This window comes from Capricornis sumatraensis, chromosome 3 (assembly GCF_032405125.1).
Source record: "Capricornis sumatraensis isolate serow.1 chromosome 3, serow.2, whole genome shotgun sequence".
NCBI lineage: Eukaryota > Metazoa > Chordata > Mammalia > Artiodactyla > Bovidae > Capricornis > Capricornis sumatraensis.
This window is the reverse complement of record NC_091071.1, coordinates 39,119,569-39,146,597: the sequence shown is the minus strand read 5'-3', so window position 1 is coordinate 39,146,597 and position 27,029 is coordinate 39,119,569. Positions and strand designations below refer to the sequence as shown.

General features: G+C 45.4%; 1 protein-coding gene across 1 annotated transcript in view; it reads right to left on the bottom strand.

The window, feature by feature from the left end:
* Positions 1–22,445, bottom strand: part of TRAP1 (TNF receptor associated protein 1) — a 49,904-nt gene extending 27,459 nt beyond the window's left edge. Inside the window, exon 1 of the mRNA XM_068966992.1 lies at positions 22,356–22,445. Coding sequence (XP_068823093.1) covers positions 22,356–22,431 — 76 coding nt within the window. The 5' untranslated portion in view covers positions 22,432–22,445. The remainder of the gene's footprint in view (positions 1–22,355) is intronic.
* Between the last annotated feature and the right edge of the window lie 4,584 nt (positions 22,446–27,029).

Here is a 27,029-nt window from a genome sequence, read left to right as displayed (position 1 = left end):
CATTGCCTCCTCTACCTGCCATTTCTTTCCACCTAAACTGCTTCAGGACCCAGTGTGAGGCCCCCCACTTTCATCAGGCCTCCCTCCCAGTACACAGTAATCTCTCTCTACTATAAATCAGAGCACTTATTTTCCATGCCACTAATTTAAAACTTGTTACAAGCCAGTTTGTATAAGTTCTTCTATCAACTTTTTCGTAATATATAACATCTCACCAAATTAGGGCAGGAACAAGCTTATATCGCTTAGTGTCAAACTCTCTGAAGGCAAGAACATCCATATTTCTCTATAGGCCAAAGCATCCAGATGCAGAAGAATTTTTTTTTTAAGTCTTGAAACTTTTTATCAACAAAAACATGACTACAGTCAAGCAGAAGCACATTCAATCAGCCAACAGATGGCGGTAGTGATCCTGCAAGGCCATTCCGACTAGTAAGCAGCAACTGAAAATGCACCTGCCAGTAGGGGTTCATGAAGCAAGGCACGTGAGTCAAAACACACCGGGTATATTCTTTTGCTTTGTTTTCTTTAAAAAAAAAAAATCTATCTTTCTTATACATCAGCCATAGTTTCACTATGGTTTTGCTTCATAATGGCCTCTAAGTTACATACTTTAGATACACGCACACTATTTTAAGCTGTGAGAAATGGACTGATTGTTTTTCTGGAATTACATATCCCCAAATCTCCCACTTTCTCAAGTGTGATGTGGCTAAGACAATTTCACTTTTGTCTTTACTGCGTGGAGTGCCACTTCCTGTATGGCTGACATGTATCCTATCAACCACGAACTTAGGAACAAGAAGACTACAGAAGGCCCCGGAGAGTCAACAAAGCAGGGAGATTCTGGAGAGTCAAAGTTAAGAGCACAGAATAGGCGCAGGTTCAACAAAGGGTGGCAGACACTCTAAGAGAGAACACACACGATGTGTACTTTTCTGGCCGAAAGAGCCAGAGGAGAGATTTGGAAAACCACAGAATATGGACAGTGAAGGGGGGAGAGCCCAGAAAGAGGGAGCCTCCAATTTGGGGAATAATAATTCCAAGTCTCTGGCTGACCTCTGGTCCAAACCGCAAGCAGTCCAGTTAAGGAAAAATGGGTCAAACACTGCCTAAGAGAAAATGTTAGCAGCTGGGGCCAACCAGATTAATATCCACCTTTAAAACAATAACTACCCTTCAGAGGAACACAACAGAATCCAGAAACTCCACAAGGCGACATTCACGATGTCCAGGATGCAATGAAAAGTCACTCAGCAAACAGAGAGACAGGAAATGGAACCCCTGCTCAAGGGAAGTGTCAGTCAATGGAGACTGGTGGACGCGGGTTTTAAAACAGCCATCATAATGATACTACATGTCATAAGCTAAAATAAGCTCAAAATAAAAGATGAGAAATTTCAGAGACATAAACTATAAAAGAAAAACCAAGCGGAAATCCTGCATATAGAAAATATCATATCTGAAAATTAAAAATTAACTAGGAGGCTAAACAACCAAATGGAAACAACAAAGGAAAGTCTATGAATTTGAAAATAAATTTACAGAAATTATTCAAGGTGAAATAGATTACAAATAAATGAACAGGGTCTCAGACATATGTGGGACAACAGAAAGGAGTTTAACATTTGGAATCCCAGAAGGAGAGGAGAAAGAGAATAGGGCAGGAAAAATATCTGATGAAATAATAGCTGGAAAATTTCCCCAAACTTGGTCAAAGACAAATTTACAGAATCAAAAATTCAGTGAACCACTAGCAAGATAGTATCAAAGAAAAACACTTAGGCACATTGTAATCAGACTGTTGAAAACAAAATAAATAGAGAAAATCTTGGCAGCAACTAGAAAAAAACAAGACATTATTTGGGGAAACAATAATTTGAATGACAGCTAACTTTTCAACAGAAATGATGGAGGCTGAAAGACAATGGTACAGTATCTTCTCATAAATAGCAGACCTGAACTAAAAGAAATGCTACAGTTCTTCAGGCTGAATGTAAATGCTATGGGATGGAAACCTGGATCTTCAAAGAGAATGCAGAACATCAGAAATAGTAGCCTAGGTAAACACTAAAGAAGTTTTCTCTAGTTTCTTTAAAATACATGCAAAAATTAAAACATTGTTTTACCAATGTTTAAAGCCAAAATTAAAATAAATTGAAAGTATGTAATATATACAAAAATTAAAACACTGTTTTACCGAAGTTTAAACCAAAAATTAAAACACTGTCTTGTGGGGTTTATAACATATGTACTGCATGTAACAAATGTAACATAGCACCCATATAGTTGCAAGGTTTTTACAGTCTATATGGTGTATTACAAGAGAAGGCAACGGCACCCCACTCCAGTACTCTTGCCTGGAAAATTCCATGGACGGAGGAGCCTGGTAGGCTGCAGTCTACGGGGTCGCAAATAGTCAGACACCACTGAGCGACTTCACTTTCACTTTCACTATGGTGTATTACAATACTAATTCTAAATAGACTATGAGAAGTTATGGGTGAACATTACACTCTCCAGAGCAACCAAAAAAAAATGATACAAAGAGGTATAGCTAAAAAAGCATTAGTAAACCAAGATGGAATTCTAAAAAATATTTACTTGATCCAAAAGACTACAGGAAAGGTAGAAGAGAGGGACAAATAACAGCAATAGAGATAAGCCTGAATGTTATCAATAAATACATTTTAAGTCAATGGACTAAACACTCCAATTACAGGGCAAAGACTGTCAGAATTGATAGAGCAAGACCCAATTATACACTGTCCACAAAATAACCAGCTACAACACAGGAGACACGGGTTCGATTCCTGGGTTGGGAAGATGCCCTGGAGAAGGAAATGGCACCCCACTCCAGGATTCTTGCCTGGGAAATCTCATGGACAGAGGAGCCTGGTGAGCTACCGTCCACTGGATCACAGAGTTGGGTAAGACTTAGTGATTAAACCACCACCACAAAACAATCACTTAAAATATAAAACAGGGATTTCCCTGGTGGTCCAGGGGTTAAGACTACAGGCTTCCACTGCAGAGTGTGTGGGTGTCATCCTTGGTTGGGATCCCACATGCTGTATGGTGGGATTTTCCTTTTGGAAAGGAAATAAATGAAAAAAAAAAAAAATTCAGGTAAAAATACGGATAAAAAAGGTGGGCGTGGCCACATTAGATCAGACAAAGTAGACTGCAAAATAAAAAGTATTACCAGGGAAAAAGAAGACTGTATCAGAATAATAAAAGTTGCAGTTCACAGCAAGCTCCTCTATGACCCATCCACCAGCAATGGAAATAAAAACAAAAATTACCAATTGGGATCTAATTAAACTTAAAAGCTTTTGCACAATGAAGGAAACTATAAGCAAGGTGAAAAGACAGCCTTCAGAATGGGAGAAAACAATAGCAAACGAAACAACTGACAAAGAATTAATTCCCCAAATACACAAGCAGCTGTGTGGAGAAGACTCTTAAGTGTCCCTTGGACAGCAAGGAGATTCAACCAGTCCATCCTAAAGGAGATCACCCCTGAATACTCATTGGAAGGACTGATGCTGAAACTGAAACTCCAATACTTTGGCCACCTGATGCGAAGACCTGACTCATTGGAAAAGACCCTGATGCTGGGAAAGATTGAAGGCAGGAAAAGAAAGGGACGACAGAGGATGAGACGGTGGGATGGCAGCACCGACTCGATGGACATGAGTTTGACATAAGCTCCAGGAGTTGGTGATGGACAGGGAAGTCTGGCGTGCTGCAAAGGGGGTTGCATGAGTCGGACATGACTGAGCGACTGAACTGATACTGATACACGCAGCTCAATACCAGAAAAACAAAACCCAGTCAAAAAGTGGGCAAAAGAATAGATATATCTCCAAAGAAGAGATACAGATGGCTAATAAACACATGAAAAGATGCTCAACATCACTCATTATTAGAGAAATGCAAATCAAAACCACAATGAGGTATCACACAGGTCAGAATGGCTGCCATCAAAAAGTCTACAAACAATAAATGCTGGAGAGGGTGTGAAGAAATGGGAACCCTCTTATACTACTGGTGGGAATGCAAACTAGTACAGTCACTACAGAGAACAGTGTAGAGATTCCTTAAAAAAACTGCGAACAGAACTGCCATACGACCCAGCAATTCCACTGCTGGGCAGTGAGGATTTCACACTGAGGAAAACAGAACTGAAAGAGACACATACTCCCATGTTCACTGCAGCACTATTTACAACAGCTAGGACATGGAAGCAGCCTAGATGTCCATCAGCAGATGAATGGATAAGGAAGTTGTGATACATATACACACTGGAATATTACTCATCTATAAAAAGGAACACATCTGAGTCCATTTTAATGAGGTGGGTGAAACTGGAGCCTATTATACAGAGTGAAGTCAGAAAGAGAAACACAAATACTGTATTTTAACAAATATACATGAAATTTAGAAAGATGGTAATGATGATCCTACATGCAGTGCAGCAAAAGAGACACAGATGTAAAAAGCAGACTTTTGGACTCTGTGGGAGAAGGCGAGGATGGGATGATTTGAAAGAACAGCACTGAAACATGTATATTACCACGTAAAATAGATGCCCAGAGCATGCTCGATGCATGAAGCAGGGCACCCAAAGCCGGTGCTCTGGGACAACCCAGCAGGATGGGGTGAGGAGGGAGCGGGGAGGGGTGTTCAGGATGGGGGGACACATGTACACCCATGGCTGATTCGTGTTGATGTATGGCAAAAACCATCACAATATTGTAAAGTAATTATCTTCCAACTAAATAAATTTTAAAGAGATGTAGTTCATCAGGAAAACTTAATCATGAACATATTTGCCTAATAACACCTTCGAAATAAATGAAATCAAAACTGAAAGAATCAAAAGAAAAAGCACAATTGCACAATCATAGCCGGAGATTTTGACATCTGGCTCAATACATGGCAGAACTAGAGCAAAAAAACAAATCAAGACACAGATCATCCGAGTTACAGTAGGAAACACTTGCCTGATGGGTATTCATCCAGTACTATATACCTAGCAACTGCAAAGTACAGTTATTGAAAACATTCTTTTCCTGTACACATGGTATATTCACTGAGATGGACCATAAAGTGGGCCAGAGTCTCAATAAATTTTAGAAGGAACGAAATCATACAGAGTAAGCTCTCTAAATACAACAGAATTAATTTAGAATCAATAATAATAAAATACTGGGCTTCCCTGCTGGCTCAGGGGTAAAGAATCTGCCTGCCAATGCAGGAGACATGGGTTCAACCCCTGATCTGGGAGGATCCCACACTGCCACGGAGCAGCTAAGGCTGTGCCCCACATCTGCTGAGCCTGTGCTCCAGAGCCGGAGAACAGCCACGACTGCACCCACGTGCTGCAGCTGCTGAAGCCTGCGCAACCCAGAGCCCACACTCCGAAACACGAGCAGCCCACGCACCACAACTAGAAGAGCCCTTGCTCCCTGCAACCAGAGGAAAGCCTGAGCGACAACAAAGACCCAGCACAGCCAAAAATGAATAAATAAAAGTGTGTGTGTGTATATATATATCAGAGAAGGCGATGGCACCCCACTCCAGCACTCCTGCCTGGAAAATCCCATGGGTGGAGGAGCCTGGTGGGCTGCAGTCCATGGCGTCGCGAAGAGTCAGACACAACTGAGCGACTTCACTTTCACTTTTCACTTCACGCATTGGAGAAAGAAATGGCAACCCACTCCAGTGTTCTTGCCTGGAGAATCCCAGGGACGGGGGAGCCTGGTGCACTGCCGTCTATGGGGTCGCACAGAGTTGGACGCGACTGAAGCGACTTAGTAGCAGCAGCATATATAAAATAAAATATCTAGGAAACCTCAATTATCTGAAAATTAACACATTCTAAATGATCCATGGGTCAAAGAAGAAATTACAAGGGAAATTAGGTAACATTTAATAGTTAATGATAATGAAAGGAAACTTATAGTTTTAAACGCTTATGTTAGAAAAGAGGCTTAAAACCAACGGCCTGAGAGATCACCTTAAAGTACAACAACAAAGAAGAAGTACAAAATTAAACCCAAACACAGGAGAAAGGAGGAAATGACAAAGAGCAGAAATCAATAAAATAGAAAATGGACAAGTAATAGAGAAAATGAACAAAGCCAAAGTTGATTCTTGACAAAGATCAACAGAGGATAAGCTCCTAGCTAGACTGATGAAGAAAGAAGAGAATACCCATCATAAATACCATAAAGGGTATTGTCACAAATTCTACAGAAGCCCTGAATTTCTACTGAATTCTATCAGTTACGAGGAAGAAATAACACCAATCTTACACAAAGTTTCAGAAAATAGAACAAGAAATTGATTCTCTTCAATTTTTGAGGATATCAAAGCCTGACAAAGACATCATATAGACACACACACCATAATAATAATACACCAATATCCCTCATGGACACAGACATGGAGGTCCTTAATAAAATATAAGCAAGGAAAACCCATTAAAATATAAAAATGATACTACATCATGACCAAGTAGGTTTACCTCAAAGATGCAAGGCTGGTTTGATACTGCAGGTTCAGTTCTAGACCACAACAATAAAGCAACTACCGAGATAAAGTCACTCATATTTGGGGGTCTCCTAGTGCATATAAAAGCTATGTTCACACTATACTATGGTCTATTAAGTGTGCAACAGCATTACGTCTAAAAACACAGGGTATGGACCTTAATTGAAAAATGCTTTATTGCTAAAAAACGTTACCCATCAAAAAAAAGCAAAAAGAAGAAAAAAATGCTATCCATCATCTGAGACTCCAGCAAGTCCCAATCTCTCTGCTGGTGGAGGTCTTGCTCTGATGTCGGTGGGTGCTGACTGATGAGGGTGGTGGTGCTGAAAGCTGGAGTGCCTGTGGCAATTTCTCAATCTCTCCCTTTCACAAAGGTTTCTCTGTAGTATGTGATGCTATTTGATAGCATTTTACCACACTTTTTACAGGTTGTGGTTTGTGGTACCCCAAAACGATCACAAGAGCAAAAACATCAAAAATCACAGATCACTGTAACAAATATAAAAATAATGAAAAGGTTTGAAATACTGGGAGACACAGACATGAAGTGAGCAGATGCTATCAAAACAGCAGTGCTAACAGACTAGTTCAACGCAGGGTTGCCACAAATCTTCAATTTGTAAAAAATGCAATTATCTGTGAAATGCAATGAAGCAAAGCACTATAAAGTGAAGTAGGCCTGTAAACAGTCAATCAATAAAATTAACTCTACTACACAAAAAAATAATGCGGCAAAAGAAACGGTAGTAACGGGCTCGGAATAAAGGAGCGACTGGGAGCACAGCTGTAAGGACGGCGTCTGCAGAGGCAGCCAACCTCCGCCCTCAGAGAGGGTCACCACTGTAGCACGCAGGCCGACTCTCTGAACTTTTAATTTTTCAAAAGAAATCAGAAACTCAAATATTCATGTCAAATCTGACTTTAAACGCTTGCATTTACTTTTTTAAAAGGTTTGAACCAAACATAACTGTTTTATAACCAGAATTAGCCTGTGATAGCTAGTTTGCAACTCTTTGCTAATCTGGAAAATGAAATCCATGAGCAAGTTTACCAAAAGAGAGAAATATAAAAGCTGCAAATAAGAGGCTTCTGGGATTTCCCTGGTGGTCCAGTAGCTAAGACTCTGCACTCCCAGTGCAGGGGCCTGGGTCAGGGAACTATATCCTACATGCTGCAACTAAAGGCCCCGCATGCCACAAGGAAGAGCAAAGCTCCCATGTGCTACAACTAAGCACTGGCACAGCCAAATAAAAGAAATAAAAATAAATATTAAAAAAAGAAGGTGCTGATGGGAAAAAGGTGCTGACAGACTTGCTCATCCATTTCCATTTGGTAGAAATTAGGGAACAACTCTCATAGAAAAAGCAGATATCTTTAAAGGGCCAGACAGTAAATATTTTAGGAGTTGTGAGCCCTGTTGCTCAACTCTGCTGCTGCAGCAGGAGAGTGGTCACAGGTAACACATGAAAGAATGGCATATCCATGCTCTGATATAACTTTATTTACAAAAATAGTAAGTCTAGTTTGACCCATGTACCTTCATTCACAGAACACTGAGATAATTCATAAAGGAAAAGACTGGTATTTAACAAAGTTAAAATTAAGAACTTCTGTTCATCAAAACAAACAAAAACTCCATCTCCCTCTGAAAAACAAACATCGGGCCGAGAGTGAAGTGGTGAGCTACAAACTAGGAGAACACATGTGCAACAATTGACAAAGGGTATTATTGATAAAAGGTTAGCACCCATAAGAAATACATATGTGAAAGTGTTAGTTGCTTAGTCATGTCTGACTCTCTGCGACCCCGTGGACTGGACAGCCTGCCAGGCTCCTCTGTCCATGGGGATTCTCCAGGCAAGAATACTGGAGTGGGTAGCCCTTCTCTTCTCCAGGGGACCTTCCTAACCCAGGGATTGAACCTGGGTCTTTCGCACTGCAGGTAGATTCTTTACAATCAAGAAGAAAAAGACAGAAGCAAAAAAAAACATGAAATAAAAACAGCATTTCACAGAAAAGGAAATATGGCTAATAAGCCACAGAAAAAACTTTATTAGCAATCCATTAAAAGGCAGTTAAAAATCACAACTGAAATATCATTTCATAACCATCAAACTGACAAACATTTAAAACATCTGGAAATGCCAAGCTCTGGTGAGGATATAGCACAGTGGGGAGTCTCACAGAGCTGATGGAATGTAAACCCAGATCCACTCTGAAAAAGTCAAGTGCGGATTAAAAACACACACCCTAAATGCAGCAACTCCACATGAGTCACGCACCCTATGGAAATGCACCCGTGCGCCCGCGGGCAGGATGCCTGCACAAGGACACACCCAGAAGCCCTGGGTGAGCAGCAGCCCCATGCCTGTGCCAAGGATGGAGGAACCAGAGGCAGCACGTTCGCGTGAGGGAATCTTACAGAACGTGCCATGGGCGCATCTTACAGCCAACACCTGAAGCACACCAAACGGTCCAACAGTACACACGCTTCCGGCAGGAATCACACCTAAAGAAGTGAAGGTACAGTAACAACCGAGGAAGCAGGCGATGCACATTACCCCGGATAAAGCTACGAAAACAACGCTGACCCAAGAAAGTCACAGCAGAATATACACAGGATGATTTCAACAAACTGTGTATGTACGTATGTGTATCTATCCATATACACACATGCAGAAGTAAGAAGAAAAGCAAGGGAGTAAGATCCAGAATGTTCAAGTCAGCGGTCACCTCTGGGGGGAGAGAGAAAGGGACATATCGGGAGGGCGCACAGTGCCCTAGAGGGAAGGTGGCATCTGTTCCTGAGGTGGGCAACGGGGATTCCTTTATGCTGCTTTTAGAAACATGCCTTCCTTTTTAGATGGCATGCCTTTCACCAAAAGAAGGAAGGACAGGAGGGAGGTGGAAGGGAGGTTGGCAGGAAGGAAAGAGGAGAGGGAGGGAGAGGGTAAGGAATGAGGGAGGGAAGCCGACAGACTTTGGGGTGGGGAGCTAACCACCAGCTTCCACCCCGCTGGGTCACTTTGGACTTGCAAACAGATGCACACGAGCCTCTGGAAACCAGCCTAAGCAGAGCAGCCCCCCGCGGCTCGGCCTGTGGGATGTAATGGGGCCTGTGGGATGTAATGGGGCCGGGGCCAGCTCTCCCTGAAGGCTGGGAGGGCAGGATAAGCCTTCAGTGTAGCCCGGCCTGCAGGTGGGAAGTGGAGGAGCTGCAGGAAAGGCAATCTGGCAGGCCTTGAACAACCTAATCAATACTTCCTGAGTGAAGGCCCCCGCTTTGGCATTTTGCTCTACTTCAAACCACGGTTAAGCTTCACCAGCTCAGATGACAGTAAGTCCGCAGAGCTATTACTTTTTCAGACCGTACTTCTGGTGACCCTGTGGAGACAGCACTCAGGGTGTAGGAAACGGTCTGAGGCCAGTGGAAGGTGATCTGGCCACGTCGGCCAAGAGTTCAGTTCTGTTCAGTTCAGTTGCTCAGTCATATCTGACTCTTTGCGACCCCATGAATTGCAGCACGCCAGGCCTCTTTGTCCATCACCAACTCCTGGAGTTCACTCACATTTGCGTCCATCGAGTCAGTGATGCCATCCAGCCATCTCATCCTCTGTTATCCCCTTTTCCTCCTGCCCCCAATCCCTCCCAGCATCAGTCTTTTCCAATGAGTCAACTCTTCGCATGAGGTGGCCAAAGTACTGGAGTTTCACCTTCAGCACCATTCCTTCCAAAGAAATCCCAGGGCTGATCTCCTTCAGAATGGACTGGTTGGATCTCCTTGCAGTCCAAGGGACTCTCTCAAGAGTCTTCTCCAACACCACAGTTCAAACGCATCAATTCTTCGGCGCTCAGCTTTCTTCACAGTCCAACTCTCACATCAAGTCAAGAGTACAAACCTCTAATCTGGAGAGTCCATTTGGGGACTTTATTCTGTGGATACAGCTGAACCTGAATACAAAGAGAGATGAAAGGCCATATACTACAGCAAATTCCTGGGAACCACCTAAATGTCCATCAACGGAGGGCTCATACGTGATGGTGCCTTCCGACACAGGCCCACTACTATAATGTGGCTATTAAAAAAAAGACTGAGCAAACTGTGTACTGATACAGAATGCTCTCCAGTATCTATGAAGTGAATAGCAGAACATGGAGAAGTGCATATCCTGACAGAAGAAAAACGTGTATCTGCACGTGTGCTGTGTGCGCTAAGTCATTTTAGTCGTGCCTGACTCTTTGCAACCCTATGGACTGTGGCCCACCAGGCTCCTCTGTCCACAGGCAAGAACACAGCAGTGGGTTGCCATGCCCTCCCAAGCAATCTGCCTGACCCAGGGGTCCAACTGCATCTCTTATGTCCCCTGAACTGGCAGGGGCTTCTTTACCACTAGTGCCACCTGGGAAGCCTACTCTATGCATCTGACACTGGCAGGTAGACGAAGGATACACAAACAACGAACGATTGTGATGACCTATGAAGAGGGAAATGAAGGAAAGGGGGACAAAACTGAGAGCAAGACTTCTCAAGCAGTATCTTTCTAATCAAATATTTAATTACTCAAAATAGCAAACTAAAAAAATACAGCTGTCATAAAAGGGGTAGCCCCCTCCCACCAAGTGTCAATGTCGGGGTCATGAGAAGGCCCCTAAACGACATACTAGATGAGACTCTGGGGTAGGGGTCCCCCCAGGAGTCAGGGGCCAATGACCAGGCAGAGTGTTATCAGTAAAGGATTAGCAAATACATTATAATATATATATAATGGATACTCTGAAACACAGAACAATGAGGCAACGTGGGTCGAAATACTAAGAAAACACCTGGTCCAGAACAGTGGGCTACATTTGTTACCATGGTGATTAAATACACGTATGTGTGTATGTTTCTTCTCATACGCCAAGCGTGTCTCTGTGAGGACACCCAAGAAATGGGCTGAGGGGGCTGCTCTCAGGAGGGGAATTGGTGGCTGAGGGTAGCAGCTGAAGAGATATGCTTTTCACTGCACACTCCTCTGTATCTTTTGAATTGTGCTATGTGTATCAATAACCTATTTACAAAATAACTTATTTACAACATTCTTTATAAAAAGTACTCAATCACAAAAAACATTAAAAAGAAGTTACTAGAGACATAAAACACATTTATAAAGGGATATAAAAAGTTTGGGGAAATGCCCTTAAATAGTAAAAGTAAGTATTTAAAGGTGCCAATTCTCTAAATTAGTCTATTTTTAAAAACATGATCCCACTGAAAAATCAAATAGGATTTTTTTCACTATTTAAGCAAATCCTAAAATTCATATGGAAAAATAAAAGTGCACATACAGCCAAGACATTTTTGAAAAACATGAGGAAATATAAAATGTTAAAACACATTCAAGCTACCGTATTAATTTCTCCCCTCACTTATTATATCAGAATAAATTCTAGATGAACTATAAAAGGGAAAATAAAAGCTAAAAGTACTAGAAGTAATTAGAAGAAATATTTAAAATAGCTTTGGGCTTCCCGGGAGGCTCAGCGGTAAAGAATCTGCCTGCCAATGCAGAAGACGGGCCAGTCCCTGGGTTGGGAAGATCCTCTGGAGAAGGAAATGGCAACCCCTCCAGTATTCTTGCCTGGAAACTTTCACTGACAGAGGAGCCTGGCAGGATATAGTCCATTCAGTCACAAAGAGTCAGACGCAACTGAGCATGCGTGCAAGCAAAATAACTGCGACCCCATGGACTGTAGCCTACCAGGCTCCTCCCTCCATGGGATCCTCCAGGGGATCTTCCTGACCCAGGGATCAAACCCGGGTCTCCTACATTCCAGGCAGATGCTTTAACCTCTGAGGCACCAGGGAAGCCCTATTGAGATACTCACCCACTTAAAGTGCACAATTCAATGACTTTCAGTATACTTACAAAACCATCATCACCATAACTATCACCCCAGAGAGAAACTCCACACCTATCGGCAGTCACTTCCCGTTCTCCATGCCCCCAGCTCCTGGCAACCACCTTCCACCTCTATGGATCTGCCTACTGCGGACAGTTCACATAAATGGAATCATACCATACATGGTCTTTTGTCTGTGGCTTCTGTCACTGAACGTGATTATCTTCCAGGTTCAACCATGCTGGAGGGCACAGCACACGTCCCTCATTTTTATGGCTGAATAGTATCAATTATACGGATAGGCTACATGATGTTTACCTCATCAGCTGATGAGCAATTGCGCCATTTCTGCTTTTTGGCTATTATAAACAATGTTGCCATTAATACTGGTGTACAAGTTTCAATTTTTAAATTCTCCTGGGTGTAAACCCAGGAGTGGACTTGCCAGTCAAAGGGTAGCCCATGTTTAATCATTTGAGGGACAGAAAGATGGTTGGTTTTCCAAAGTGCTGCACATTTTATATTCCTGCCAGCAGTGGGCAAAGTTTTCAATTTCCGCACATCGTTGTCAGTGCTTGTTTCTGCTGTGCTTTTTATCACAGCCACCACGGTGAGTGTGATGCGCCACCTCCTTGCGCAGGGACTTGCCTTTCTCTGCCAAATGACTAATGATGCTGACCATTTGAGAGTTTTCCTTAATGACCTGAGAGTAAGGAAATTTGTCTAAATAAGACACACAGCCCAAGAAAAAGACACATAGCCCACACATTTATGGACAACATGAAAATTAAGGTCAACAGAGTAGACCTTAAAAGGGGGTAAAAAAAATTTTGACTGTGTGAGGTGATGGATGTGAACTAATTATGATGATTATTTTGTACATACAAATATCAAATCAATATGTTGTACAACTAAAACTAACATAACAATTATATGATTATATGTCAATCATATCAACAGAAAAAAATACAAAATTTTAATGAATAAACAAAATCAATTAGCAATAACCACACTTTAAAAAAATTTAAGTCAGTGGGCAAACATACTGGAGACAAAAAAGTCTGAAACACATGGCAGAGGGCTGGTTTCCTTAATAAACAAGAGCACTAACAGATCCACAAGGAGGCCAAGTACAAGAGAAGAACGGCGACTCACGAAAGAGAAACATCAATAGCTCTGAATCATAGAAAAGGATGCATTACCACACTCGTAACTAAAAAACTGCCTTTTCAAACAAGATAGAAGACTTCCCTGGTGGTCCAGTGGTTAAGAATCCACCTGCCAATGCAAGGGACGCGGGTTTGATCCTGGGAGGGACACGCCACAGGGCAACTAAGCTGGCACGCTGCAACTATGGAAGCCCGCGCACCTTAGAGCCCATGATCCGCAAGAGAGGCCAACGCAGTGAGAGGCCTGCACACAACTCAGGAGTAACCCACGCGCCGCAGCCCAGAAAAGCCTGAACGCAGCAATGAAGACGCAGCCCAGCCAAAACTAAACAAGTTTTAAAAAAATAAGTAAAACCAGTAACATTTTCACTGTCAGACTGACAAACGTTTATAAAGTACTGCTGTGCTAGCACTGGCGAAGGGCAAAAAACTGTTGGCAGTGCTGCCAGTGACTTAAAAAAAGGAATGAAGCTGGCAAACCACCTAAAGGTCCATCAGGAGAGGGTTACGTGAAGACAAAGAAATGCAAAAAAGGCAAAATGGCTGTCTGAGGAGGCCTTACAAATAGCTGTGACAAGAAGAGAAGTGAAAGGCAAAGGAGCAAAGGAAAGATATACCCATTTGAATGCAGAGTTCCAAAGAGAGATAAGAAAGCCTTCCTCAGTGATCAATGCAAAGAAATAGAGGAAAACAGTAGAATGGGAAAGACTAGAGATTCTCTTCAAGAAAATTAGAGATACCAAGGGAACATTTCATGCAAAGATGGGCACAATAAAGGACAGAAAGGGTATGGACTTAACAGAAGCAGAAGATATTAAGGAGAGGTGGCAAGAAGGTGTATAGAAGAACTGTACAAAAAAGATCTTCATGACCCAGATAAGCACGATGGTGTTATCACTCACCTAGAGCCAGACATCCTGGAATGTGAAGTCAAGTGGGCCTTAGGAAGCATCACTACCTAGAAAACTAGTGGAGGTGATGAAATTCCAGTTGAGCTAATTCAAATCCTGAAAGATGATGCTGTGAAAGTGCTGCACTCAATATGCCAGCAAATTGGAAAACTCAGCAGTGGCCACAGGACTGGAAAAGGTCAGTTTTCATCCCAATCTCAAAGAAAGGCAATGCCAAAGAATGCTCAAACTATTGCACAATTGCACTCATCTCACACGCTAGCAAAGTAATGCTCAAAATTCTCCAAGCCAGGCTTCAACAATATGTGAACCTTGAACTTCCAGATGTTCAAGCTGGATTCAGAAAAGGCAGAGGAACCAGAGATCAAATTGCCAACATCTGTTGGATCATCGAAAAAGCAAAAGAATTCCAGAAAAACATCTACTTCTGCTTCATTGACTATGCCAAAGCCTTTGACTATATCACAACAAACTGTGGACAATTCTGAAAGAGACAGGAATACCAGACCACCTGACCTGTGTCCTGAGAAATCTGTATGCAGGTCAGGAAGCAACAGTTAGAACTGGACATGGAACAACAGACTGGTTCCAATCTGGGAAAGGACTATATCAACACTGTATATTGTCACCCTGCTTATTTAACTTATATGCAGAGTAATCAAGAGAAACGCTGGGCTGGAAGAAGCACAAGCTGGAATCAAGATTTCTGGGAGAAATATCAATAACCTCAGATATGCAGATGACACCACCCTTATGGCAGAAAGTGAAGAAGAACTAAAGAGTCTCTTGATGAAAGTGAAAGAGGAGAGTGAAAAAGTTGGCTTAAAACTCAACATTTAGAAAACTAAGATTAAGATAATGGCATCCGGTCCCATCACTTCCTGGCAAATAGATGGGGAAGCAATAGAAACAGCGAGAGACTTTATTTCTGGGGGCTCCAAAATCACTGCAGATGGTGACTGCAGCCATGAAATTAAAAGACGCTTGCTCCTTGGAAGAAAAGTTATGACCAACCTAGACAGCATATTAAAAAGCAGAGACATTACTTAGCCAACAAAGGCCTGTCTAGTCAAAGCTATGGTTTTTCCAGTAGTCACGCACGGATGTGAGAGTTGGACTGTGAAGAAAGCTGAGCGCCTAAGAATTGATGCTTTTGAACTGTGGTGTTGGAGAAGACTCTTGAGTCCCTTGAACTGCAAGGAAATCCAACCAGTCAATCGTAAAGAAAATCAGACCTGAATATTCATTGGAAGGACTGATGCTGAAGCTGAAACTTCAATATTTTGGTCACCTGATGTGAGGAGCTGACTCATTGGAAAAGAACCCTGATGCTGGGAAAGACTGAAGGCGGGAGAGAAGGGGATGACAGAGGATGAGACGGTTGGATGGTGTCACCGACTCAATGGACATGAGTTTGAGGAAACTCCGGAAGTTGCTGATGGACAGGGAGGCCTGGCGTGCTGCAGTCCATGGGGTCGCAAAGAGTCAGACACGACTGAGTGACTGAATGGAACGGACTGAAGTGAAGGAGAGAGCGCCACATGATGGCCCCAGGGTTCTGGGCATCAAGACCCAGCAAGCACAAAGTGGGACGGGCTGAGTGCACAGGGTCCTGCCTGGGGCAGCCCCTCTTCTTTTCTGAGGGAAGCGGGGTGTGGACACCCCTTTGCCACAGAGACTTTTTTCCGAACCACTGGGCAGTGAGCTGAGAGTCCAGATGGAAGATTTTTCATTGTTCCAGGCTGTTACAGAAAACATCACTACCTTCTCACTAATAAAAACAGAAAGCAGTTTTCTCAGGAAACTGCTATGACGTTAGCTTGAACTCTAACTCCATACCTCCCCTTACCAACTGCCTGCATCTCCCCCGTACAGTTGAGGAAAACAGCGAGACGCTAACCCCCTCGCTAAGAGTGCCCTGCCCCCTGGTTCGCCAGCCCAGTCCTGTCTCAGGGCCCTGGCCTCGACTACTCCCTCTGCTTGGAATGTCCTTCCCAAGACACCATCACCTCCTCCCAGGCTTTGCTTAAATGCCACCCTGCTCGTAAGGCCCCCCTACAACCGCCCCTTCTACTGGGATCCCCTTCCCACTCCGGTCTCTTCATGGGGCTTGTCGCATGGCATCCCCACAGCACGCTCTCGTCCGTGCTGACCGCACTCCACGGCAGCACTGCAGAGGCCAAGACTCCCGCCCATCTCGTCTCCTGGGTGCCCAGAGCACTCGGGCAGCCCCAGGCCCACTGCAGGCACTGTGCGGGTATGTTCAGAACTGTTGCTGCCACACTGCCAGCACACACTGCAGTGGCCGTGACGGTCTGAGGTCACAGCCCTTGGATAAATACGCGGTCATTTCCTCGGAAGGTACAGCCACAGGACACAGTGTTTGTCAGAATGCAGGTCAAGACTGTTGGTTATGAAGCCAATTCAGTGAGCTAGGTCAGAATTTTTGTTTGTTTAATGAAACTGAAAGTAAAAGAATGCATAGGGCTTCCCTGGTGGCTCAGTGGTAAAGAATCTGCCTGCCAATGAATGGGACACAGGTTCGATCCCTGATATGGGAAGATCCCCCTGCCTCAGAGCAAGGAAGCCCGTGAGCCACAACTACCGAAGCCCGCTTGCCCTAGAGCCTGCGCTCCGCAACAAGAGAAGCCACCGCAGTGAGCAATCTGTGCACCCCAGCTAGACAGCAGCCCCGCCCGCTGCAGCTAGAAAGAAGCCCACAGAGCAATGGAGACCCACCGCAGCCAATAAATAAATAAATAAAACTCTAATAAAAAATTTTTAAAAAGAACACATAGCATAATACGATTAAGTATTTACAAAACTCTTTCAGCTAAGGATGTATATGTATTTGTACAGTATGATACTTGTACAGTAGGTCATGATATGAATGCATTTCTTACTGGGAAAACGTGACAAAAATGTTTGAAATCCACTCATCTAATATCAACATAACATTTCTAAGTTAAAGCTTCAGATTCTATAAAAAGAAAAATTAATAAATTTACTCATAAAGTTTAAACTTCTGCAAACTAAAGGTACTTCCAGATCAATGAAAAGAAGAATTAACCCTCTCCCAAAAAGAGAAAATACAGGCTTTTTTCCCATAACACTGCCAACTATTTTACCACAGTTTTAAGCTCTATGTTTGTAACCATGAAATTCTCTGCTTTTCAGTAAGTTGGTTTGGATGGTTCCATTATCTCTCAAATTTCACCAGATAACTCAGGTTAGCTATTCACAACTGAATTTTGTTTCTTAAGTTCCGTAACCACTTGAGGTAAGTCCTGTTTAAAGTGTATCAATATTCTAGACAGAAATCTCTTCACTTTCTATGTATATATCAAATAAAGATTTCTTTCCTTTAAAATTTTCTAGTTCTTATCTCTAGCACTCCTGAACATTTTCACTACTTCTTACTGTTTCATGACCTGTTCTAATCATTCACTACTAAGCAATACTGACACTATCAAGAAACATCGACTCCTGAATATAAAGAAACATAAAGGGAAGGGCATTTCTGAACAGCCAAAATACAACACATAAAATCCACATGCTGAGCTTCAGTTAAACAAGAATATCCTGTTCCTGCCTAGAATTCTCCTCTCCTTTAAAAAAAAAATTGCTAACAAATTTTTGATCTAGCTTTCCAACCCTCACCTGAAAATGGAGAGTAGCAGGGAACACAGCTCCAGAGGCCTGGCAAGTTCAAATGAGTAACAGAAACACTCAGGACGCAGTTTCAGTGTGGGACGTTTTAGACAGAGGAGATGTCACAGCCCAGCGGTCCTGCAGGGGTCTGTGTGTTACAACAGAGGACCCTAAATTAACATTCACAACGACCTTGAAAATATCAAAGATTCTGTTAGGCTGCATCTGTGATTAAGTCTTTTAGAAAGACTTCTCATCACAAACGTTGAAATGAAATGTTTTACTACTCTACAAGTAAGTTTCATGGAAAATCCCCCCAGGACTCCACTCCCTGCAAATGCTGGGATGTCGGTGTGTGCAAACTTCAGAAGAACCATAGGACATGCTTTGCTCACTCCACCTTCCCAGCACACGTCCGCTACCTCCCTACCCCGGCTCTTTAGGAAGACCCGCACCAACTATTTTGTCCTCAACAGTATTGCTGTATGTGTGTGCACGCGTGCATGTAGGCACGCACAACTCTTTTTGACCCCATGGACTGTAGCCTGCTCGCCAGGTTCCTCTTGTCCATGGGATTCTCCATGACAAGAATACTGGAGTGGGTTGCCATTTTCTACTCCAGGGGATCTTCTTGACCCAGGGATCGAACCCAGGTCTGCTTCTCCTACATTGGAAGGTGACTTCTTTACCACTGCGCCACCTTCTTTACCGCAGCTTGTTCCTTTCAAATATGGTATTCATTTTGACTATCTCAAATTAATTCCTAATATCCTAATCACGCTTCTTGATTGTACAGCTGTTAAATAACAGCCATTCTTTCAAAATTAGTTACACCCACGACTCAGGTACTCCTAAATTCAATTTACCTGATCTCTGAGCAACAAAAATCAAGTGGAAATAATGAGCCCAAGTAGACACTGGCTCTCCAAGCTACAACTTTCATCACCTTTAATTTCTAGTGGCTTTAGCAGATATAACCAGCAATAGCAGAAACATCCGGAAATCTACTTTTACTAAATGCTACAGAACTACAGGTAAATCTCGGTGTGGACTAAACGAACAGCAGCTTCCTAGCAAAACGCTACTGTTCTGTATCAGGACTGATTGATTAGAGGGTGTTTGAGAAAAATTCTAGGGGACTTCCCAGGAGGTCCAGCGGCTAAGACTTCACACTCCAACGTAGGGAGTTGGGGACTTCCCCAGGTTGGGGAATGTCACATGCTGCAATTAAGTCCACATGCCACAATGAAGACCCAGTGCAGTCAAAATAAATAATTAAATTTTTCAAAAAGAAAGAAAAAAAATCTAGCTGCTGCACTGAAGGTACCAAGAATGCAGGAGAGGAAAACCCTCTGGCTTTGAACTTGAGCATCTCACTTGAGAGTGAAGTGGACACATTTTCACTGATCCTGAGCTGGTATCCTGGTTTTAGAGGAGCACCATTGGTCTCTGAAACAGTCCCTCCTCTGTCCTGTTACAACCTGGTATTTTGACAGTGGGGTGTGAGAACTGTTCATTTTTCCTTCAGTGTTTTACTCACCACCCCAACTTCCCACCTCCTGCAGCCTGAAGCTGTATGCCCAGGAGGAGCAAGAAGCTTGGGGATCTTCCTTCTTAGTTCTGATCAATTCCTCCGCCAGAAACTAACTAGGTCTTTGCTCATCTATTACATTTGGGTTGGTCTGCTCTTTTGCAGACTGCAGACCACTCAGGCCCCTCATCCTAACCAAGTCCCCCTTGGATAAAGACCACCTGGCGCCTCTGGACAGTGGGCCACAGATCCCTCCTCTGTCCACAGGCTTCTCTGGTGCTGGCTCTAAGTCCCAGCACCTTATACAGACGGTACTGCCATTCAGAGTTTAAGCAGTTAACCATCAACACCTTTATCATCATGTTAAATTAGCCACACACACAGCTGCTTTACTGAGAGAGGGAAATCTGACTGGCAAGTGACTCCCTACATCCTGAAAACAGCCTGGAACTCCAGAAGTCTGCCTGAACTCTTGTGAAGAAAAATGCCAATGCCAGCCAAGGCTCCAGATGGTAGAGAATAGAAAAGTCAACTTAAGCACCAACCGTTCTTACTGTGGCTGCCTCACAGTCTTGTTTTTGCAATGCGAACCAAAAGAGTAAGAATGATACAGGACTTCCTGGTGGTCCAGTGGTTAAGAATCCACCTGCCAATGCAGGGGACACGGGTTCGATTCCTGTCCAGGAAGATCCCACATGCCACGGAGCAACTAAACCCCTGCACCACAACTCCTGAACCTGCACACTTAAAACCTCCACAAGAGAAGCCACCACAGTGAGAAGTCCTTGCTCACCGCAACTCCAGAAAGCCTGCCCACAGCAATAAGGACTCAGCGCAACCTAAGTAAATAAATAATAAATTTTTAAAAAAGAATGGTACAAAGAATGAATTATAAACACACATGATCAGAACATCTTAGAACATGAGGAGTAAAAAGAAAAGAAAATTCCTTTCTTTCTCTCCCAAGGGGAGCAGGGTGGAGAGACAAGTCAGCTACCAGAAAATGTAAGAATCAAACTGACAAGACTGCTCCCCTTTAATGAAGATGCTAGAAGACAACAGACAACTATCAGTCTTTGAAGGAAATTATTTTGACCTGGAATGCAATACCCATCCAAACTATAAGTATGAGGGCAAAATAAAAATAACTTTAGACATGGTCGGGCTTAAAAAAATATACAACCCATTGTCTTTTTCTGCATAACTAACACAAGGGTATACTCTGGTAAAACAGGAAATAAATTCCAAAGGAAGGAAGATGTTGGATATAAGTAACGGTCATAAAAACTACAGCTGTCTTATCTGTTAATGTATGATTGTTTAAAAAAAAGAGACTGCAACATTTTAAACTTAGGTAACAGAAAAAGCTGTAAAACAGATGAAAACACTCTGTTACCCATGCAAATATGTTAAACAATATATAATACAAGTTTGGAAAAGGGCTAATACCCAGTGTTGGAGAAGATGCCTTGCTATAGGTGGTTTTGTTCCCAGCTAATGGGAATATAAATTGCTTAAGCCTTTTTGGACAGTAATTTGGCAATATCAGGTAACATTTTAAATATGCACACGCTGTGAACCATCAATTCTAAAATTCTAAATAAATGCCATGCATGGTAACTCGCCCATTCTAAACAGCACTGTAATGACCAGAGCAAAAACAAACAAACAAACAAAAAACAAAAAAACACCAAAACAACCCAAAACCCGCCAATCAAACCAAACCCTCAGAAATCATCCTTATAACGTCCGCCAACAGCACAATGTTAAGTAAACGATGATATGTCGTCCGTAACACAGAATACTACGCGGCCTTGTAAAGTCGTAAACTGATACATACAAACAGAAAACATACGTAAGCCATCCTGGAGCTTAAAAAAAAAAATCTGTAGCACAAAGCATAAACGGTTTAGGCCATTTTACGTAAAAATCGTTAGATGTGTGTATTTATATGTGTGTAACTGAGTGTGCAGAACCAGGAAGGTACGCCAAGACGTTCACCCGCCGTGACTTTCGAGTGGGGAGTGAGAGAAGGGACTGCGGTCATGGGTTTTTTTCCAACATTGATTTGAGCACCTCCCAATTTCAAGCCCTGGGTTACGGAGGTCAACAACCCAGAGTCCGGGGCTGCGCGAGGGCCCGGGGCCGGTTTTCTGGTTCGCCGCCGCGCGCCGGGCCGAGCGGGCCCTCAGGTGTGTCGATGGGACAAGGAGCCATTCCACTTGGGGGAGGGGAGGAACCGAGCGCAGCCAAGGGGCCGAGGTAATCCCCCGGGTGAAGCCCGCTGCCAGCGCACACGCGCCCTTTGGTTTCAACTCCCCGAAACTGCCGGCGGCCCCTCCGCCTCAACCCGGCCTGACCAGGTCGCTGGGGAGCAGCCTCTACTGCAGGCAGTCACGCGGGCCCGGGCTCAACCCCGTCACCTCCGGAGAAACCCGCAGCTCGGACCGAGTTAGCTGCCCCCAGGACGCACCGAGCGCTCAGCGTTCGCAGCGTGCTGGGAGCATAATCCTCAGAGAACCTCCAGCGCCGCGTGAGGGAGAGCCGCCACCGCGCGTCCCACACAGAATAGAAGCTGTGGGGACCCGGAGGCTCCGCGAGTCCCCGCCCCCGCTCACCTCCCACCCGCCCTTGTCCGGTCGCCCTCACCTCCGCAGGCAGCCGCCAGCGCCGGCGCCTGCAGGCGGCGGCCCCACAGCAGCAGCGTCCGCAGCTCGCGAGCCATGTCGTTCCTCCGGCGTCCCGGGCAGCCACGCGCGCCGGGGCGGGGGAGAGGCGGGGCTTTCTCCGGGCGCGGCGCGGTGACGTCACGGCGCGCGCCCGGCTGCCCGTCCGCCGCCCGCGCCGGCGAGTGGGCGGGGCCCTCTGTGGCTCGGGCGCGGCCGGCCAGCGCGGGGACAGTCGGGCCTGGGGGCGGGACCCCCACGACCTTGTGTCACGTTGTCAAGGGCGACGGCCTTGCGCGCGGGGCCGCCCGCGCACTAGCCCGCCAACCGGGCCTCCGTATGTGCGTCCCAGAAACCCGGTGCAGATATTCGCACCCACCGCGAACACCGTGAAAAGGCAGCTCCGGGGCAGAAGCAGTTAACATCTTCGGGGTCTTTGTCCCCGGCCTCTGGTCCAGACCGCTGGAAGTCAGTCTCTTCCACCCAAGTCAGGCCAGATAGCCAAAAAGAGTGAAAAAGGAGAATTTCAGGCTTGGCTTGCTTACACCAAAACTCTGGAGCCAAGGCCCACCAGCAAAACTGGGCTTATGCCTTCCTTCCGATTCTCTTGCCCTCCTGGAGGTGAATTTGGTTGCGGATTCGGACCGTCAGCGTCACAGAGCTCCAAGCTATGTAAAACTCAGATTCTCCGGTAACGCCTGAAGTGGGGCTCAGGCGGCCCCCTGATGACTGAGGTACACTGAAGACTGGCTGCCACAAATGAGTGGTAAATAACTGCACAGAAACAAGTTGAGATTGTGACAGGATCTGCAAAGGACAGGAGCTGGGAGAGTGTCTTCCAGTGGGGCCTGGACGTAGCTGAGGCCGCGCGGGAGGGGATGTGACAGGGAATACTCACACGAGGAAGGTGTCAAGCATGATTGCCAAGTTCCAGGCTTAAGCAGCTGAGAAGGGGAACTTTGAAGAGGTTGGCCCATCTGGATGGAAGAGCCGGAGGTTGCTCACGTGGAGACCCCAGCAGCCTCCTCACTGACACCATACCCCGCCCACCACCACCCCGCCTCCGCCCCCATTCTCTGCACAGCCACAGATGGTAGACTCCTCAGTCAGGGCACTCCAAGGATTTCCTGGCACATAATCAATTCCAAACTCCTCCCTCGGCCTCAGTCCTGCATAACCTGACCCCTGCCTGATCCCTCCCTCACTACACTCCAGACACAGAGCTAGTCCCAGACATAGGGTTCCCAGGAAGTCACTGAACTGAGGGATCTCAGCCTCACATTTCATGTGTTGTTCACTCCACTCAGGAAACCGTCTCTGGTAAGTGCTGACACATTGGTCGATGGGGCAATAGATCTAGCCTGGGAAGCCCTCTTATTACAAAAAGAGGAAGTGGTATTTAGCAAAGGGAGGAGGGAAACCTAGGCTTCAGTTGGGGGGGGCGGGTGGGCCGGCCTCTGCCAAGACATGGGGGACCCAGGGCAAAGTTATTGGGTTCCAGACACACCTACCAGGGCCCTCTGTCCTTTCTTGGCCTGTGACCTTCAGAGATATACCCTCAGTCACAGATTTTGTGATACTGAGTCCCCTGGTAACCCAGGGACCTGTGGCTTTTTAAGTGCCCAGGGATCCAAGCCAGTCTTGAGGAGGTCATGATCAGATTTCAGGCCCTACGCGAATAAGAAAAATGGAAGAAGGAAAAGAATGAGTAGAAGCAGAAGTACTTGAGTTGAATTGATGGAGACCGGTGGGGAGTCGCTTGGGGAGAGCAGAGAGAGAAATGGAGGGAGTGGTAGGCAGAGGGAGACCCCTCAATCTCTCTCTGTCATTGTGGCCACTGTGAGGCTGCTCATTCCTTTCGCAGAAGTCACTGCCTTCCCCTAGAGGTAAGCTGAGGGCCATGAAAAATGCCCACTGCATTTTTATTCAGTACAATAGCCAAGTGAGAGCAACCCGTGTCCACTGATGGATGAATGGGTAAACAAAACATGCTCTATACGTACAGTGGAATATTATTTAGACAAGAAGGAAATTCTGACATAAACTCCCATCCACCAGTAAGAATCAAGATGCTAGAAGATCCCGGATAATCTATCTGCACGCATGTTAAACTTGAGAAGGAAGCACTGTCCCTCGGGACACACGGCAATAGAGGATCGTGTGCTTCTTCAACAGCGGAACAGCCTGCAATCCTCGACCTGACGGAGACCAACTGGACCCGTCTTTGAGCCTTGCCTCACTTGTCGCTGGTCAGAAGCCAATCAATAAACATTTCCTGAGTAGACAGACCAGTGCTTCTCTGAACATCAGCTGGAGGCAGCAGGCGTGCTCATTCCTGGGGGAAAGCGGCTGCGGCTTCCCACTGCCCGCTTCCCACATGAGGACCCCTCCTCCTCGCCCAGGAAACCACAGCTCAGAACTCAAGTATCTGGAGGGCGGGGAACAGTGAGAAGCGGCCCCGCAGGAACCCGAGAGTCCCCAGTGCTCTCGAGGGTGGAGACCTCACTCTCACGGTGATCCCGTTTCTGGCGGCTGAGCTCCTGTCAGCTCTGAGTGCCTCCTGAGTGGCCCCGCGGGCCCCCTGCTCTTTTCTCTACATCTCTTGGCTTTGGGAGCACAGCTGCAGTGCTGGCATCTGGTCCCCAGGACTCTCCTCCGTGCAGTGGCAAGAGGCAGCCCTCTTCTGTGGCCTTACCCCTAGGCTTCTGTGGCCCCAACCCTGTGCCCAGGTGTGAGGGGAGCCTGAGTGGGCTCAAAGGACCCCACAGGCCCCTTGCCATCCTTTCCGGGAGTATCCTCTCTGGACAGTTTTCTGAATGACCTGTGGGATGCAGGGCCCTCAACTTACTTGCAACATTCCCTAAATATCACCACCTTCCTCGAGGACGCTTTATTGGATCCATATCATCGATCTGCTTATATATCACCACTATAAAAAGTTTACAAGCCATGGGGACCCATGACCAGACATTAAACCCCTTTCCACACCTAAGCGCTCTCTAGGCCTCAGGTGGGAGGTAGGTTGGGGGTCATCTACACCGGGAACTGGAAGCTGTGGCACTACCATTGACTAACGCTGTCATCATTTCTTCTCTGGTGCCAAAGTAGCCACATGGTCCTTTGTGAGGACCTGTGACCACCTACCACTGTCAGTGATGTTCAAGAGGCTACGCTGTACCACAGTGCCCGTTTCGCCAGGGTACCCCAGAGTGGGCTCACACCGAACCTGTGGAATGGCGGGGGGGGGGGGGGGCGGGTCATGGGACGATTCTCAAGGCTGGAGGAAAAGCTCCTTTCCAGCACAAGGCGTGAGTCTGACTGGGGCTCATGTCCACCCTGGGTGCTCATGAATTCAGGCCAGATGCTGCCTCTGTTCTCCCACCTTACAGAGGGGTGGACACACATCTAAATAGCACTTGTTACCTAGTGTTCCTACCTTTCACGAGGCTCGGAAGGCAGAAGGGCTTGGTCACGGCCAAGGGAACTCCCACCCCGAGGTCTCTTCTGGATCCTCTGACACCTGCACCGCTTCCTCAGGGTGTTCTGTCAGTGCCCTTTGAATCCTTCAGTTTAGTGAAGTAATTTCAGTCACAATCTAGTCACTGGATCCAAGTCCATCGTCTATATAGAGGCGAGCACTCCCTGGTCACCACTGCACCACCAGCTCCTTGTCAAAGTTTCTCAGCCTTGTCTGTGTCAGCCTGGGTGCTACACTCACGTTAGTATCTAACGACTGACCAGTTCCCATGCTCTTGACTGAGTTAACAGTGTGGCTTTGTGATCCCAGGCGGACACTGACCCCAGCCCCACCTGCTCATGCATATACACACAGCGTCTACTTCCCAACACTGGCCTTGGGTCAAGGGCTTCCTGGCTACCTCCTTCACTCAGTTTTGCTTTTTCAGGGTAGCTTTCTTTGGCCATGCTGCACAGCTTGCAGTTTCTTAGTTCCCTAACCAGGGATCAAACGTGTGCCCCCTGCAGTGGACATGGGGAGCCCTAACCACTGACCAGGTAATTGCCAAAAGTAGCTTATTTTCTCATGTAGTTCTAAAAGCATATTTTGGCTCAAATAAAATTTTTGGTTCCACTTAATGGCAATCAAAAGAAAGTTATATGTCTTCAGCCGGAGATATTAGAAGGCTCTTCACCTTGTTACCCAGACATTGCAGCCAACTTCTGTTTTTAACATGCTCAATTCTCAAAAACATATGAACACATGACTAGACAAAATCAACTGAACCCCTATATCTTATGAGTGGCTGCTAAGCTAATTCTCAGGGTCATTAGCCAACTGGAACCATCTTTGAATCCAAGCAGTTTTACCAGCTTTTATTATAAACACCAACACATTTCAAGTTTCCTCTTTTTGATCACAAATATAGGGCTTTCATCTTCTTTTAAGTAGACAGCACGTGAGATACCGTGTCAGGGCTTTCTGGCTCACAGAAACTTCCTTGCGCCAAATGCTGGGTTAGCATCCGGACCACACCCTCGGCCGCATCCTTTGGCAAGATTGCATGGGACTTCCAAGAGGATGAGGTTGGTACAGAGCTTGGGACTCCAGGATGACCTAAGAGACTCCCCACTGGCCAGGTTAAAGGGCTGTGCAGCTGGAGTGTGGGCCTGAAGCTGCTTCTCCAGGGCCCAGAAGGCC